Raw genomic sequence first — 16,918 nt, 5'->3', positions numbered from 1 at the left:
AGAAGAGAGCAAAATATCAATGGATTAATATCACATAAGTAAAAATAACTTATAGATAGATAGATAGATAAAGAATATAAAATATATATATAAATAAACCCAATTAGAAACACCCATTAAGGTACCCCACCAATCCCACTACTCTAGCGGGCTAGGGGCTAAGCTTTTATCTCTAAGGCATTCTGTCTGACAACCATCAAAACTTTTGCTTTCCACAGCTTACAGACAGCTAAGTCTTCTGCTAGAGCTACTACTGGTTGGCAGCGTCTGCATGCACAAAAATAACCATATAGGCAGAACCTGAATACTAGTAGGTGCTCTGCTAGCATTAGCACCTACCAAGACATCCACACTTCTCTCTCCAGCTGTATTTATGAGTCTTTATTTTAATTCTCCGACCTGCTTACCTTGAGTTGAGAAAGACCAGACTAAGCCTTAGAGGTTTCTCTTTTTCTGCAAACAGAAGAAATAGATATCCCTGCACACGAGAGGCATTTCAGACCAGTACAGGGGAACAACTGATTACCGGCTGTCCCCCTTCCAACCGGAAAACGCTCTGCTGTGCGATAGAGATTTTGTTGATTTTCCTTTGCACTAACCATACTCTGAATACAGAGATGGGCAGTTCCTGTATTACCAAATACATGTATTTTCTGTACAGCTGCCTACAGTACAGCTTCAAGGGCAACTGGATAATTGGCAAGACTACTTACAGCTTTACCCAGAGCACCTATCCACCAAGCCAGAGAGCTCTCACCCAACTTACAGGAAATCCCAATATTCCTCTCTGCATTTTATTTCTCCATTTGCAGAAATGTTGAATATTTAGGACACTTAGAGTCACTTCCAAATTTTATATAAAGTGCCTTATCACATTCTCAACCCCCTTTTTGTCCAACCAAGATGCGGTCAACTTTATTCAAGTGAGAAAAAGGAAGAAATCATATTTATTTAAACCTATTCAGCTGGGTTTGAAAGTAGAGAAAGAAGCTAGAGAACAGGATTTTATAAAGATGATATCATTGAAATCTCAATTCATTGGAAATTCATTACAACTCATCAATTGAATGAAAGCAACAATATGCTCAATATTTCAGATTTCTGGACTCCAGGTTTTGATCTACTCTGCCTCCTTCTCTGTCTCTTTCCCCTCTCTCTAGACATACAAAATCAAAAAAAAAATTTTTGTTTCTAATCTTTTTTATTTGAGTTTATTTCAGTTCTAATTGAAAGTCATTCACATATAACTATTTCAAAGTTGTACTTTGGGTTTATGTAGTTTGACAACTAACAACAAGTGCTGGCAGTCAGAGGAAATGCCTATTTCTTAATTTAAAACCACATTAAACTCTAACTTCTCCTCTGTTATACTTCTGAGCTTGACTCACAGATGTGTACCCAGTATGACACAGGTGCAAATGACAGATACCATCCGGGGAGATGTCATTCCCCTTGACTTCACACACAAAAAATTGTCTGTGTCATGGGACACAAGGGCAAGAAAAGATACTGGGAAAACAGAAACGGGGATCAAAGGATCCCCATTATTGCAGCATCAAGCCCAGTAATTTTTTTTTTGTAAATATAAATAAACAAAATAAAAATCCTAAAGAGAAACGCCCTGGAATCAGCTTCTTTTTTCTTCATCCCTGAATTAATTACAATGATCGGATCCTATTTAAACATCTGCTAATTGTTATAACGACTGTTAAGCTTTTGAAGTAGGCCCTTAGTGTGATATACCATTACTTCACACACTAAAGCCACAGCTTTTATTGTCAGTTCCTTGAACTTTGACAGTAAATCACATGCTTCAATAAAATTGCTAAAAATAATTGTTTTACAAGTCCTGCCACACATTAAAAGGAATTGAACACTCACTTTAAAAAAGCATAATGTGTCTGTCCAGCTTGGAAGAAACCAGGTCAGTGAATTTAAGGAATGAATCTTCTCCCTTACCCAGAATTCTGCTTTGCCGTTGCCTTTCTTGCACCGCTCTGCCAGGACGGATACACCTACAGTCACTTCAGATAGTGGCTCTTCTGCTGCTTTCATGAGAACGATCTGAATCACCCGCCCTTCGTAAATGTGGGCATCAAAAGTTGATTTCCATTCTGGGTACATGGTGGGTTTCTTCTGAACCAGCGTCTTCCCTCTCTCTGAAAGCCACACGCAAAAGAGAAACTGTAAAATCAAATTATGCAGAACTAGCAGTTGAATCTGCCACAATAAAACAAAAAAGACAATCCTCGTTGTAAAATCAGAAGCAGAAAAGAACTTGCTACTTTTTGTGCTGTGGTTGGTAATAATGGTAAGGGTCAAGCCAAGTTTAAACACTGAGTTCAACCATTCTGGACTTGGAGGGCAAAGCTCACCCTGACGTCCAGCCCACGCGAAGGCAGGGAAAGCGTTAACAGGCAGCCCAAGAGCTGCAGGGACAAATCCCATTTTGGAGCTCAGAAGCTCGTTCAGTGAGTTGCATCTTGACAGGGAGTATTTGCACGGCTGCTTTTTGGCATCAATCTCCATGACACATTGTCTGATCAGAGTGAATACCTACTGCTAGAAGATAAATTAAGCTATGTCTTATGCTGACCTAGTTTAAATTGAAACTGGTGGCTGAGAGATGAAAAGCTCCACATTTCATTAATCCAACTCTAAGTTATCACGACATCTCACTTCTATTCATAAGGCAGCCACTCTCATTAGCACTGTACTTTCTCTGCCACAATCATTACTTTTTAAAGGATATTACAAGGTCTTATTTTTCCTCTCTAGCACACGCAGACCTTTCATAGTCAAAGAATAAGGAAAGGACCTCAAAAAAAAAAAAAACCCAAAAACTTGTTGAACAGCCATTCTTTGGCAAGTGTTTTTCTAACTTTTACTCAGCCTCCCATAATAGTGTCTCGACAAATTCCTTCGAGTCTTTCCGTGCTTTCCTATTCTTATTAAACATTTTTTTTCCCCTAATACACAACTTTAGTCTCTCTTCTTACCTGTTAAGCTAATTTCTTCTTTTCTTTACCTTAGGAATAGGAAACAGCTGATCGTTGTGCTCTTTATAACAAGCTTCAGTGTATTTCTAGACCTGGGTTTCTTCTTAGCACATCCAAAATGACACTGCCTCCTCATCAACCACACCCAATTTTTCACTGCGTTTCTAGTATATGATGCCACCTCTGCAGTGTTTCTCTGGGATGTTGCTTCCTAGCCAATTATTACCCATTTGCACTCAGGTAACTGAAAATCTTTTGGTACATTATGCACAGTTTCTACTGCTTATCAAGATCATTTGCTGCAGTAAAAGTGCTAAGTGCTTCCCCAGCTTTGAATGATCCATTTTCCCCCCTAAGCATGTAATCTGCTCCTGAGCTACCAAGGCAGTAGCAAAGCTGATTAAAGAGCTGTTCCCTGCCCCAAGAAGCTACACAGAGTGACCCATCTCTTAAAATCAGCAGGAGAATTTGTGTTGACTCCAATGAAGGAAGAATTAGATGCTGATTATCTAAGTATCTTCCTGGAAGTGGAATGCAAAGCTTGCGTTCAGTCGGTAATAACTTGTTTGATGCACTCCGCTCATCGTGCTGAGCTGTCCAAACAGTAAAGAATAGTGTCCTTGTACTACTTTATTAAGGAATGCCTGCCAACAACAACATCACAAATTACACAGCTTGGATGAGCGGGCACAAGTCTGCTTGCCAAAAAGTGTTCTGAAAGGCTCACAAGCAGCCACCTGAGGACCTCCTCCATTTCACAGCAAACTTTAGTGTTTCTTCTCTGCTCTGTCAAAAGCTTTTAATCTGAATTTGGAGAAGCTGGCAGGCAGAAAAACTTAAATTCCTATCTGTCCAAATCTACTCCCAGAACTTTGTACTCGGTATTCATAACTGTGGAAAACTTTGGATATATTACAGTGAAAATATACGCGGAAAGCTCAAACAAAAGACAATTCAGAGATTATTATGACTGACAATAAGTGAGGGGGGAAATTAAATCCCGGCTGTCTGCACAGCAAGGCTTTTTTGCTAGCCTATTTTTTGGATTGCTAAAACCAGACCCCTTCATCAGTGAGGCACACTTTAGGAGGCATCTTTTGGAAAACGAGAAATCGCAGCTATATGTAGAACCTTTGACAGTGATTCAAGGTTTGCAGCAGCAGCAGCAGCAGCAGCAGCAGCAGCTCACAGAGGAGTTGATAATACTCTTTGTAAGGTTTTTAGAGTGGGAGAAAACTATTCCCACACATTCACAGGACTCTCCCTATTCCCATGTCCCAATACTAACTATTTTGATTTGTTACTATAAGCATTTTTCCCCTATGTAGGGCTGAAGGAAGTCATCTGCATTACTGGCAACAATTTGCAGCCTGGCTGTGCTGCTTCAGTAACTAAAATCGTACTCATCAAGACCCATCGCAGATCACACTATCTGTCTGCAAGTTAACACACAAGCGTCAGCAAAGAACAGCCTTTAAGAAGAATACTGTTCTTATCCCTCCTGGATTCAGGCCTCCATTGTCTGCTAATCCTATTGCCTTCAAAACGCTTTGCATGTTTGCAAATTGGCTTAATCCCTAATCATTAGGCAAATGATTTTCTTCCTCCTATACAATAAGCTTTTTCTCAGTCATGATTCAACATGCAAATCCAACAAAAGTTATTCGAGATCCTGTCAAGCTGATAACGGGAGTGAGTTTCTTTTCCTAGGTGCCCCAATCAATCACTGCTCTGAGATCGACAGCACAGCACTCTTCTCCCCCATTTTTCCGTACTTCAAATACACATGCAAGCAGGAAGGGGAAAAGCTGGGATAATTCTACTGTCAACAGGAGACGAAAGCTGGAAAAAAATGAAGTGGATGTATTCAGACCACTTCCACCTCTCCACACACATTCTGGCAGCTACGACACTTCAAAACCCATTTCTTCAGTGGTTCTCCCAAGAGACTAGGAAATTGCTTCTCTGGAACTTAACACAATTGCTTGATGGCCACATTTTCTGGAAGGGTCCTGTGCCTCATGCTTCGAGTCTCAGTGCAGCCTTTACCTCAAAGAAAAGGGGAAAGCGCAGGCATGCTGTGAGCAAGACAAAAATTCACCTCATTCCTGCATTCATTGGTGTTTTGTGAAGCCCTGGAGACGGAACGCAGGATTAGACAGTCCTGGTCTAATCCAGTACAGCAATTCCTAGGCTCATCCTTCTCAGCTACAGTGATGTTTTCTAGCTGAACATCAGAGACTGTATTAAATGTTTCAAGTAGTTTCTGTGAAGCAGCGTTCTTTGAAGACTGAGAGGCCTCCAGAACAGCCACGTGGCAACAAGACCCAGAGTGCAAGCCATTCCAAGCAAATAACTCTACCAAAATGCTCCAGCTACAACAAAAATCTACATTTCTCATTAATAATTATCCCCTAAGCCAAAAAAGGTCATTTATTATCCTGTGTTTGAGAACTGAGCCTGCTCAAGTATTCTCAAACCTGCCGCAGAGGGCACCCCACCACAGCGTTCCCCACAAGGTCTTCTGCAAATGCCCTCTGTCCCCTGCACAGCTGGAGAGAACAGCGCTTGACAACTTGCAAACCTCTGTCATGCAAAACTCACTCCTCACCATAACGACCCATGCAAAAGGCACATTTCAACTGCTTCCCCAAGTATTTTGGGAATAGTTGGGTATGGGTGGTGAAGTAGAAGGTTAAAAAACTTAAGACTTCATCCTACCAACCAGTGAGCACCCTAGCCGCAGGACAGGAATGCATGAATAAAGAAGCCTCATTTCAAGGTGGGATTACAGATAAAAATCATTATTTCTCCCATTCTAAAAGAAAAGCTTATGTGGAGGTGTTTGTCATGGCAGAAACAGCAGGACTCATCACCATTCACAGACTAAGAGTGATTGCAGCATTTCTCAACAGCTTAGTCACGTCCAGCGAAGCCTCACCATTTGTAACCTCACCTGTGGTCAATGACTCCTTCATCTTGATAGCGCAGAAAGGCTGTAGCTGTTCCCCTTGGTTCTGCACGGGTCCCAGTTCAAAGGAGTTGAAGGATATCCGTAAGAAGGGGGCCATTGCTTACAGCAGTGCTGATGCACACCTGAGTGGAAAGAGGTGAAACACAAATCCTACAATAAAAAGCCTGGTCTTAGACACGTAAGAAAACAATACACAGTTCTCAGTCATCATTGCCCACACAATCCACCGTCTTAAGTTTGCAAGTCTTGCACGTAATTTTGAGACCGTGAGCTTGAAGTAAAAATGGCATGTACTGCAACCAAGAACATTACATGTACAATCAAGGACTGAGTCCAAGACACCCCTTTAACTGTGTCCTGTTAACTGTAAGTAGTGGTTGTGCATTCAACTTAAACATCAGTCAATTTTTAATCAAGACACCATTCATTAAAAAATACCACAAATACCTAAACCTTCTTACTAAACAAGCAGTTCACGAATTATGAGACAGATCACAACTCAAGTGGACAGACTACATACATCTTTTAACACACTGATGATCCTTTGATTTCTTAAATGTATTTTTTTTAAACAACAAAAAATTATTAGTCACTTGCACAACCAAATAGAATGGGTATAATTAGGTATCATTTGATACGTCAGATCTTAGAACTATATAACAACAGGGCTTTTATTTTTGAGGCAAAACTTAATTTTTCAAAGGGTAAGAGAAAACAGCCACTTGTTAGCAAGGGAATGCAGCTGCAATCTGTCAGAGAATGAGGGATGCAGGGAAGAATGGATTAGGAGAAAACAAGTTAGCAAGGTCATAGGAAGAGATGACAGAAAAAGAATCAAAACCAGGCTAGCTGGCCTTTTTACTGTAAATTGTTAAGAAACCTCAGTTGAGCAGCCCTGCGCATCTGTGCATTTTTGGTTATATAGTGCCATTAACACTGAAAGCAATCAGCATTCCTCTTAGATCTCTCAAGGTTCAGCACCGTTATTTAGATAAAAGATTGTGAAATCCGAGTTTTTGCCAGAAGACGGAGTATAGCTTCCGACACCATTATTTGCACACCATACACACTCTCCCTCTGCGGAGACCATTCTTAATAAATGGAAAAGTGTTATGATTCCCTAAAATTGAATGAGTTGGTTTTTATTAACTGATTGTTTCCCTCCTTTCTTTTCTCTAGAGCAAGACAAAGTTAAAAAGCAGGTTTAGGATTATTTGGCACCATTGTTTATCCCACTGAACAGCTGAAAATCCTCTCCTATAATTCAAATTTCCGCAGTCTGCCATGCAGACAAAAAACAAGGTCACAACCTTTCGTACTAATCTGTTAGTTAATGGAGCCTGGAGCTCCATTTCATGGGTTTAGGGACTGTGATGACCTCGCAAGGAAAGAAAAACACACAATTTTTACAAAAATTAACAAATACCATCTGATATCTCAACGCCCTACTTTGACAAACGCAACATAAACAGAACGCTCATCAAGAGCTTTAATGAGGAACATATTTTAACCGCTCAAGAGACCTCGTGCTCACGACACTCAAAAGGGACTAGCTAGATAATTTGCCAACACTGGATCGCGTAGAGTTACCGCTCAATACGGATGTAAAGAAAGCCAGATTTCATAATCTTTCACCTCTAGGGAAATAGGTTGAAGACCCAGTTAGGCCATAGGTAGAAACAAGCTGGGAAGACCAACATCTAGCTCCCACTGGAAAGCTCATTTGACAGCATCACAGGATAACTCAGGTTGGGAGGGACAGCCCAGCTAGCAAGCACAATTTCCAGTAAATCTGGGACTACCCTAACAAAAAATTGGAAAGCACTGACAAGGCTAAACTCATGTTTGCACCAATTTCACCCAGACTGTCTGATACAAGCCTGCACTAGTCCTGAGACAGAATACAAGGCTTGTTATTTGACGTTTACTTTTTTATCTCCAAACAGAGATAAAATAAAAATAGGTACAAAAAGTATGCATTTTGAATAATCCCATGGTGTTCCTTATTTCCAATGGCCGAGTACAAAAGCTGCTTTGAAGGCCTCATTTCCAACTCTGTGTCTCAAAACACTGCTCTCTGGTTTTGAGTAGGGTTCTTTGTTTTAGTTTTCTTAGTACTGTGCTTCGCTGCAATCTCAAACTCGCACACAGAAATGCAGGGCTAAACACAAGCAATTAGGGGGGTTCAGAAAAAAACAGCAAAATCCCAGAATTTCTGACTATGGTCAAAGGAGCTCAGTCAGTTCAAGGTCACCGTCAAAACTAGAAGATACCTTTTTGCTTTTCCATGTAACAAAAATCTCCACACCTTACTTTCACAGAACAAACTACCCCCTTCCTGCCAACTTTCTCTACCCTTATACATGATGCTTTTTTCCAGAAAGGTTGAGATTTTAAGTGGCTGGGTGCAAACTCTCACTACAGTCGCTAGACTTTATTGGGATGCAAGGAGGTGAGAAAGGCGGGTTTGGATTCGCTCCGCAGGTATGCTTTCCAAGCCTTGGCTCTGCTAGGATATGACAGCGAGATAGCTGACATGGATTGGCTATACTGCTGCAAGCAGCAAAAACCTACCCCACTAAAACTGGTTTTGGCAGCGGAAACTGCAGACGCAGAGATTCACTTGAATTCAACAGAGTTTCTCAAAATCCCTGCTGGATGCAGTCACCCAAAGTTGTGTCACATCCAAAATGCAAAAGCATCCAATGCAATATGTTTTTACAATGCAATACATTTTTTTTTTTTAACATTTACTCTTTGCATTTTAGACAGCAGAAATCCCTCTCGTCTCCTTGACTTTACTTCAGAAGTGACAGAACAAGGGCTGACTCCAATTTTAGGAGCTTCACGTGTAAAGAACTGAAACTGCTATAAAACACCAGCTACGAAATGAAGCACAGTTTACAATCTACTCACACGATCTGCATCACTGCTATGAAATATTAAAGCCAAACTGCTTTCCCTAAAGGGTTTGAGTTTATCCAGACCAAACGGTGGAAAAATTGAGATGCAAACTCCAAAAATACTGCAAATCTAAGTTACAAGTTCAGTATCTCAAACAGGTTTAAAGTCATGCACAATCTGAGAAAAACAGCTAGGGGAAAACACTTTTAGCACCATTACTCTGTAGGAAGCACACAGTGATGGCCACGTACTGCAGACACTCTTGGATGCTGTCCATCCTAACATTCGTTTCATCACAAACCCCTAACTTGCCCTATTGCAAGCGAAAGCTAAATTTGACAGTATCTGGAAAACATTCTGAAAAATCCACAATAGCTTCCATTAAGTTTTAAATCTGGGAGCTTTTGTCTGTATTTAATACAAGGAGAAAATCAACCGTGTTGCCACTGACTATAATAATCGTGGAGAGGGAAGGAAAAACCTGAAAAAGCATCATGCAATCAATGTCAACATCTACTCAGTGAACGTGTTTTCAGTTTTTACACGGATTTTTTTGCAGCGCATACTTTTATGAAAATCCTCAAAATAACTTCAAATATCAAATATTCCAAGCAGAACGTTCAAAGGATTTGCCAGCACAAAATTCACTTGAGACTAAAAAAAAAAAATCACAAGGGACAAAGGGTAAATCCTGCAGTTTCGCACAGCAGAGATCCGTGGCTCACATAGTGATGGAAGAAGCCACTCGTTCAGGCTCCTCTGTTAACTATAACTCTGCTTCGTTATAGACAGCGAGAGCCTCCGATCTCCTTGTCGCCATCTGAAAAGCGACCAAGCACCTGTGTTTTACAGACGGGTGTAAAGCTGCACACGCAAAAAGGGTCACCTCCTCTCCGTGCTGTCCCACAGCAACCCTCGCGACTGCACGAAACGATTGCTTTCTGCCAACGAAACGGACTGCTGTTCCCTCAGCTCCTCGCTGAGGCTGAGCTATGGTCCTGATCCTGGTGGGCAGCATGACGCAGAGCCCACCTATTGGGGTTTTTCCCCTGAAAACCTTCAGCAATAACTTCTTTTTATTAAAGATGCAAATATAGGAGTTGTTTCCAGCTTGCAGATATCTTTTTTATACAAGGGTTTCCTGTCCTCCATTCTGGTGATGGACAAGGGGGTTCGAGAAAGGCAGCAATCTGTCCTCCACCTTCCCATGCTCCCACGGCACTTTGGTAGATGCCAACAAGGACCTCCCTCCACTTCGTGCTCTTCCTACAAAAACGCTTACGCAACTCATGGTGATAACACATGAAAGCCTACAAGTTGCTGGCCCTGGCCTCTATTTGATATTCTGCAGGAAGGAGCCAATCTAAAAGCGAAAAAGGGACTTAATATATTTGCTGTGCTCGATGCCAAGAAAACCTGCTGCAGCGTTCTTTATCAGCCGGACTTCCCTAGGCACTACTGGCTATCGCACTCTTGCTGTCCCACTAAAGGCTGGAAAAGGTGTTTACAACCAGTACTGAATCACTGTACAACACGATGCCAAAAATTCAGAGCTATCACAAAAAGCATTAGCTGCACATGCTGCTATGAAGGTTTAAAAAGCCATGGAGGAACTGAAAAGGTTTCTCCAAGAGAGAAGACTAAGCTCACATGATGTATGTAGGTCCCTGCAGGAAAAGAAGAATTTCTTTCTACAGACCCCCCAAAATATTCTCTTCTGCTCCTGTACCAGCATCACCTTCTCCTTGATCTAGGTTCAGCCATTTGTCATCAACAGTCTAATTTCACCAACAAAGATGAAGTGACATGATCAACATGAGGCGAAGGTGCCAATAAAATTCACGCGGCCACATCCCTATGTTTTCCCAGCTTTGAACCCCACCACAAGTCCAAGGAAACTACCAGAGCTCACAGAGGGCTCTGTGGACACACGTAGAAACTGTGAGGTTCAACTCCAAGAGGTCTGGCCCTATTGACTGACTTGCACTGAGCAAGAGGACCATAGCTATAAATTTAATGAAATCTCTGTATGTGCTGGAAAAGACTGAAGAGCTAAAGGCTGGGCCTATAAAATACATGGACCAAAATATTCAACGTTTTCAACAGTGCTGTAGAAGTTTGCCCACAGGGATTTTCCTATTTTAATTGCTGCTGTTCCTGCTTAGATTAGGATCATTTTTTTATTATTATTATTAAAGCATAATCACATTTTTTGCCTTCCATTTTGACCTCATATAGAGCACTTCTCCCCCCAAACTGCTTTTGACAGCAAGTTTTGGTTTTGCATTTCTTCACATCTGCCAACGCATCAGGCCACAACATGTTTCAGCGTGAAGTGACTGGTATAGGAGAAAGCCTCAAGGAATTCTGCATTTTCTGTAAATACTTTGAATTACTCCTCAGTTCGCAAAATTGCTTCCAGTTTTCCAAACCGGAAACCTTCATAACAGGTTTTGCACTGGGGGCGTGGGGGATACGGAGGGAAATCAGGATGAGAAGTATGTTTGAATTTAAAGTATCATACTGCTACATATTCTTCCTAGTTAATGGGACACTTGCACAATTACATCACTGGAAAAATAGACTTTCACACAACTTCAGCAGCACATGTTACTACCTTCTTGAATTTAATGTATCTTTTTCAGATTTCTCTTCATTACCTCTTTTGCCTACTTTCCTAAACCCTTCTCCCTGTTCCCAGCCTGTTAACCACAGATTGCTTCTGCTTGAATAAAACCTATTAAGTATTGAAATCATAACTAAATTTTGTACTAATTATGCATAATAGGCTACCCCTCAATTACAGCACTGAAATGTAGTACTCTCATAGCATGCAAGATTCTTTAACAGAAGTGTTACCCAAATTGCAAAAAGACTCTGAAAGTCAAATTATACTTTTATGAGAAACTTGCTCCATCTAGATAAGATGTCGTCCTGCAACTTCCCTTTGCTTTGAAACATATTTCACTCCATAGGCAACTGAGAACCTGGGCTTCATAACTCACATCTTACAAAGCGCATGAATCCCAGTTTATAATCCTAAAAGCAGCCTAAGGCCATGAAACGAACACTCTTGCCCTCTCCTTTACACGGGTAGTATATATTCATTTCCACTTAAATTATACTCCTAATATACAACCAACCTCCAAAAAGAAAGAAAATACAGCTCTGTTATTTTAGCTATAAGAAAGCAGGCCAGTATTTATCAAGTAATAGAACACAGTGTGTAGTTTTTTGTCTTTTGTTTTTTTTTTAAGAAAGCTTGTTTTCTCCAATTACACTGAAAAACACACCTCTCGGCATGCATCTGCTGGAGATGCTGCTTCTATTAGCTTGTTGCTCAGCAGGAAACAAATAACAAATAAACAAAACAAAAAATCCCCTGACCTTAAGCTGCAAATATTAATTTGTCACCAAAGCACAGTTAAAAGTGTGTAAAATTAAGTAGTAGTGAAGCAGGGAAGACTCCAAGAGTGATAATTAGAAACATTAAGTTTCGCAGCATTTGTTTTGATTTAAAAAAAAAAACCTTATGGAGAAGATTTTACCAACAAAATAAAAATTAATTTTAAAATCGGAACTGCTGGATTATACCTATGAAAGCAAAATACATCCATTAGGAAGTATTTTTAAAATGCAATTTCATTCACAAAATCAAACATGGAAAGAACGTCTTTAAAACTGCACCTCAGGACATGAATTTTCTGCCTATCACCTACAATTTCTGCAGTAGTATTTCAAAAAGAGTGCATCTTCATTAAAAAAATAATAATAATTACATGAGTGAGAAAAGACAAGAAATATAATGCCACATTTTATTCAGTGTTAACTTAATTGCCAAATGTATATGATACTTGATAATTTAAAAAATGAGAATTCTCTACACTAAATTGTAGTGTAAAGGATATATCTTAAGTTTTTGCTTTTTATTGTTTTTAAACAGTGCGTGTAGAACAGTTCACAAGGTCCTTTAAACCTAGCTGGAAAAGCAGCATAGTTACCGTTTCCTTCTTCCCAGCCAGTATTTTCGTTCAGATACTTCTGCTCTTGGTGGTTGAGGACAAGACCAGAAACAGAAAGGATGACGTGATACCTCTCGTTATTTATGTTGCAATAGCACAGAGAAAATCCATCGACATGTAAGTCATGAAAGAAGAGATGATTCTTCCTTTTACCCTGCACTCCTACCTATTTCTTGGTTGGCCGGAAGCAATTTGGAGAGTTTCCATGCCTGTTTTGTATGTCCAACAGGTCCCCCAAGCTGCCTGGATTTATGGCTGCCTTATAAATTGTTGATGCTTCCCCACCATTCTCATGGCCAGGAAAATTACCGATGATTTTCCTGTGATTATTATGAGAAACTGCTCAAAATATGAGCATCAGAAACCTTGTTCTAAACAGACAGGCCAATATTTTAAATTTTGGGAGACCCAACTGCTGGAAAGCTTCAGCAAAAGGCAGTTAGCAAGCGAGTAAAAAAAAGATCTTGAGCAGACTTTTTTTTTTTTTAAGATATGCAGCCCAATTTATTTGGGCATATGATTAAACCCGTAATAACGGTTGTCTTTTCTTAAAGTGCTTGCTTTATATATGTCGAACAAGACAAATCTGGATCGTATATTAAAAGACCAGCAAGCTGAGGAAATTTTGGAATCTTTGAAATAGCAGGATGGGCTGTTGCGTAACATATGCTCCAAGAGTTTAAAACAAAAAAAATTTAAAAAAGCATTTACGCTGAATGCCCTTTTTTTAGGAAATGGAAAGGGAACATTTGGAATGCTCAAGCTGGCTTTTTGGATATTTCACAACTATTACTTGAGGAGTGGTGCGGGATGGAATATATATATAAAATATGTATATGTATATACATATATTAAAATATATATATAAAAATATAATTCCTGAGGTCTCTTTTCTCTTTGAATGCACAGGACTAAACAGCAGATGAAAAGCGCTGTAGGCTATTTTTCACCTTTACCAAAAATCACATCTGAAACAAAAGGGCAAGAGAACTCTCTCCATTAAAACAAGCAAGAGAAGAAAAGCCGCCTGCAATCCAATGACTCGGCTCATGATTTTCGACAGCGCAAGCCGATACCAGCTAAGCAGCAACTGCAACAACACGGAAAGGTTAATACAACATTAACGAAGCTCTAGGCAAGGGAACAATTCATTAGGAATAAAACACATTCTGAAATACGAGGATCTCCAGACACATTTGGGAGGTGAACCATGCTCTCTCTAGGCATGCACGACTTAAGACTAACTAGGAACTTTCTTTTTTTGATGAGGAAAGTGGAGCAAGTTGAGGGTTTTTTGGCAGCTACACAACAGAGCCGCCTCCACGTGAGAGGGGAATCGTACCAGAGGAAAGGGATGAAGCGACACCTCTTCTTCCCTGCCTTAATACACTCCGGATCCAAGCTGTCCTCCAGTTCGGGCTGCGTCCCTCAGCAGTCCTGGACACCTCCAGGTGTTTTAAGCTCCGACAAGCTCTTGCCTCGCGCTTCCTCTCCGGGGTTCAAGGAATACGTCAGTATTTAGTCAGCACAACCAAACTGCAAAACTACGTCAAGCTTATCATGGGAATGCTGGTTTTCCAAAGAAAGTGTAGTTCTGCAAGAGAGTTTATCGACTTTTTTGAAACAGCCAGGAAACTCTGGGAAAGCTGAGCAGAATCCATTCTTCTGTACAGTATTCCTAAGTATCACCATAACAGAAAAACAACCTCTTTCACGTTCAGCTTTTAGGACCAGCGCTGCTGTCCTCCCAAGCACAGTAATTACACAAAAAGCTATTAGCTCACTGTCTATATGAGTAATCAGGTATCTTCACACCACGTGGCCTCCAGGCTTGCGCTCCAGTGGTTTCTGAAGAACTCATTTTGCTCCTGTCCCACCTCTGTAAAAAGCCTCGGAACCAGGCTATTCAAAAAGAAAAAGATAGCACTGGCGAGTAATGCAGGTATTATGATTAAAAACATTATACAGAGCTTTTAAGCCCATTCTCTTCAGTAGGTTATTCAAAATACCGTAATAAGCATAAATAAGTAGGTCTGCTGTGTATTCTCCTATTCTGCTCTTCTTTGTAGTAAGTGAGATAACATGGGGCTATTCATTGATTCAAGATGTCTCAATTTTAGTAACCCCTCAGTTCTTGCACTGCAAATCGTCCCTTGCCAGCTGCCCACCTTCCCCTGCCCGGCGGTGGCCATGCACGCAGCGGGCCGAGCAGCAAACGCTCCTGTGAATTTGCAAAAATAGGCCTCCTCCCGGCAGGCCGGTGGGCTCTCAGAGGCGGCTCTGTCCTAAGACAGCGCATTAAACTGGGATCACTTCTCAGACCAGCAAAGCAAGAGCCAGGCGGGAAAGCAGCAGCGCGGATGAAGGCAGGGATCCATATGCAGGCATTCGCCGTTAGCATCTTTTAACGGAGGGGTTACGACCAAGCCCATCCTCCAGCTCCATCCACGCTCGCACCGCGTGTTTTGCTCTAGGATTCAGTAAAACGTTCTAGATGTTTTTTTCTGATAGATAAGTGCACGCACAGAGCTTCAGATTTTCTTCGTGGACCATAAATTTGCTAGAGATTGCAATATATCTCCCAGGCAGAATAACACAAAATGCCTACAACTGCAGCTAAACTTTTACAACCCAATATACCTCACCCCTTTCTCTCCAAAACACTGTACTTTTTTTACTTTTCATCGAGACGAAAAGCTCCGTCTTTCTTCTTCACACTGAAAAAAGCCAAATACCATAGAGACAGCACATTAATTACCTCTAAAAAAATCTGGAAATTTGTCTTATTTCAAACATACCAGGTTAACATTTCTATATGAGCAATGAAGAAGCAAAAATGGAGAGAGAGAAACTGGGCTTTCAAAGGATTTTTTTTTTTTTAAAAAAAAAGCCTTCTAAAATGTTCCAATTACAGAACAATTTTACTTTGCACTTCCAAAAAAAATAAAAAAATCAGTAGATTGTGCAGTGTAAGTGCCTCTTGCAGAGTATATGCCAGAAATGCAGACTACTGCCAACACTATGATCTAACCCTCCAAGTATCTGGAAAGCCACAATGTTTATTAGCTGCAAGAACTGTATCATCATTCATACATGCTGGAAATCTCCTACTCAGATAACCCCAGCAGATGAAATCCATATTCACTGCTTGGATGCATGATTTTAATCAAGGCTTTCAAGGCAAAAGGACGCAGGATTTGGGAACCAAAAATTGCGTTTGCTAGTTGGGTACTGAGTTGTAGGAACAGATGCAGCTCTCCCTCCTCATTGCATTTGGCATTACTAGGGTTTTTTTGTTTTGTTTTTTTGAGACGCTGTGTTTTCCCGGAGGGCCACAAACATATTTAGGCTGTTTCCACTGGACAGCAAGACAGACCAGTTTTGCCTTGCTGAGCTCTGTGCTCCTTCCCCTTGATCCTTTTGGGTACTTAAAGGCTGCCCAGGGTAGGAATCCTCCTTTTACCACCCTTTTCTATGCCTGGAACGCAAAGGCCAAAAAAACCCCACCTCAGAAATAGAAGTAATAGAAATAAAGAAATAAATGAAGACTTTCTCAATGGTTTAATAACTGAAAATAAACAGAGAAGCTATGGAAGGACACCAGGCATTGCTGACTGTGAAAGCATGTCTCACCTTGGTAATAAAAAGGTGAAATAAGTGCAACTAAATGACAGCGATGGATGTATATGATGGTGCTAAATAATGAATGGCTACAGGGACTGAAAAGGAGAAATCGGAAAGAAGTGAACGTAACTGAAATTTATATCTAATTAAAAGCATTTGTCCCTGCTTTAATTTCCAAGACCAGGCTGAGATTTCCAAAGCCAGCCAGGAAAACAGAGCAACAAACGCTTTTTACTCCCTGCCCGCTCCCAAATCCTTTTCTAGGGGAAATGAACATTTAAATCTCTGCAGTAGCCCTGTAACTCCCAGCCAAAATACATACACAAAATTTAGAAGAAATGGACACAGCTCATTAGCAGCAAGTTGAATTAAAGCGTAAGGGGAAGTTAACAGAG

At 40.6% G+C, this 16,918-nt stretch overlaps 1 protein-coding gene across 4 annotated transcripts in view; it reads right to left on the bottom strand.

Annotated features, from left to right (window-relative positions):
* PRKCD (protein kinase C delta) overlaps nt 1-16,918 on the bottom strand; it is a 64,260-nt gene that overhangs the window by 22,090 nt on the left and 25,252 nt on the right. For all 4 annotated transcript variants that reach the window (XM_067303250.1, XM_067303252.1, XM_067303251.1 and 1 more), the window contains exons 2-3: nt 5,956-6,095; nt 1,960-2,159 (exon numbers count right to left, since the gene is read on the bottom strand). In XM_067303250.1, coding sequence (XP_067159351.1) covers nt 1,960-2,159; nt 5,956-6,070 — 315 coding nt within the window. In that variant the 5' untranslated portion in view covers nt 6,071-6,095. The remainder of the gene's footprint in view (nt 1-1,959; nt 2,160-5,955; nt 6,096-16,918) is intronic.

This window comes from Apteryx mantelli, chromosome 12 (assembly GCF_036417845.1).
Source record: "Apteryx mantelli isolate bAptMan1 chromosome 12, bAptMan1.hap1, whole genome shotgun sequence".
NCBI classification, from domain to species: Eukaryota; Metazoa; Chordata; class Aves; order Apterygiformes; family Apterygidae; genus Apteryx; species Apteryx mantelli.
The sequence above is the reverse complement of the archived record's forward strand: the minus strand, read 5'-3'. Positions and strand labels throughout refer to the sequence as shown.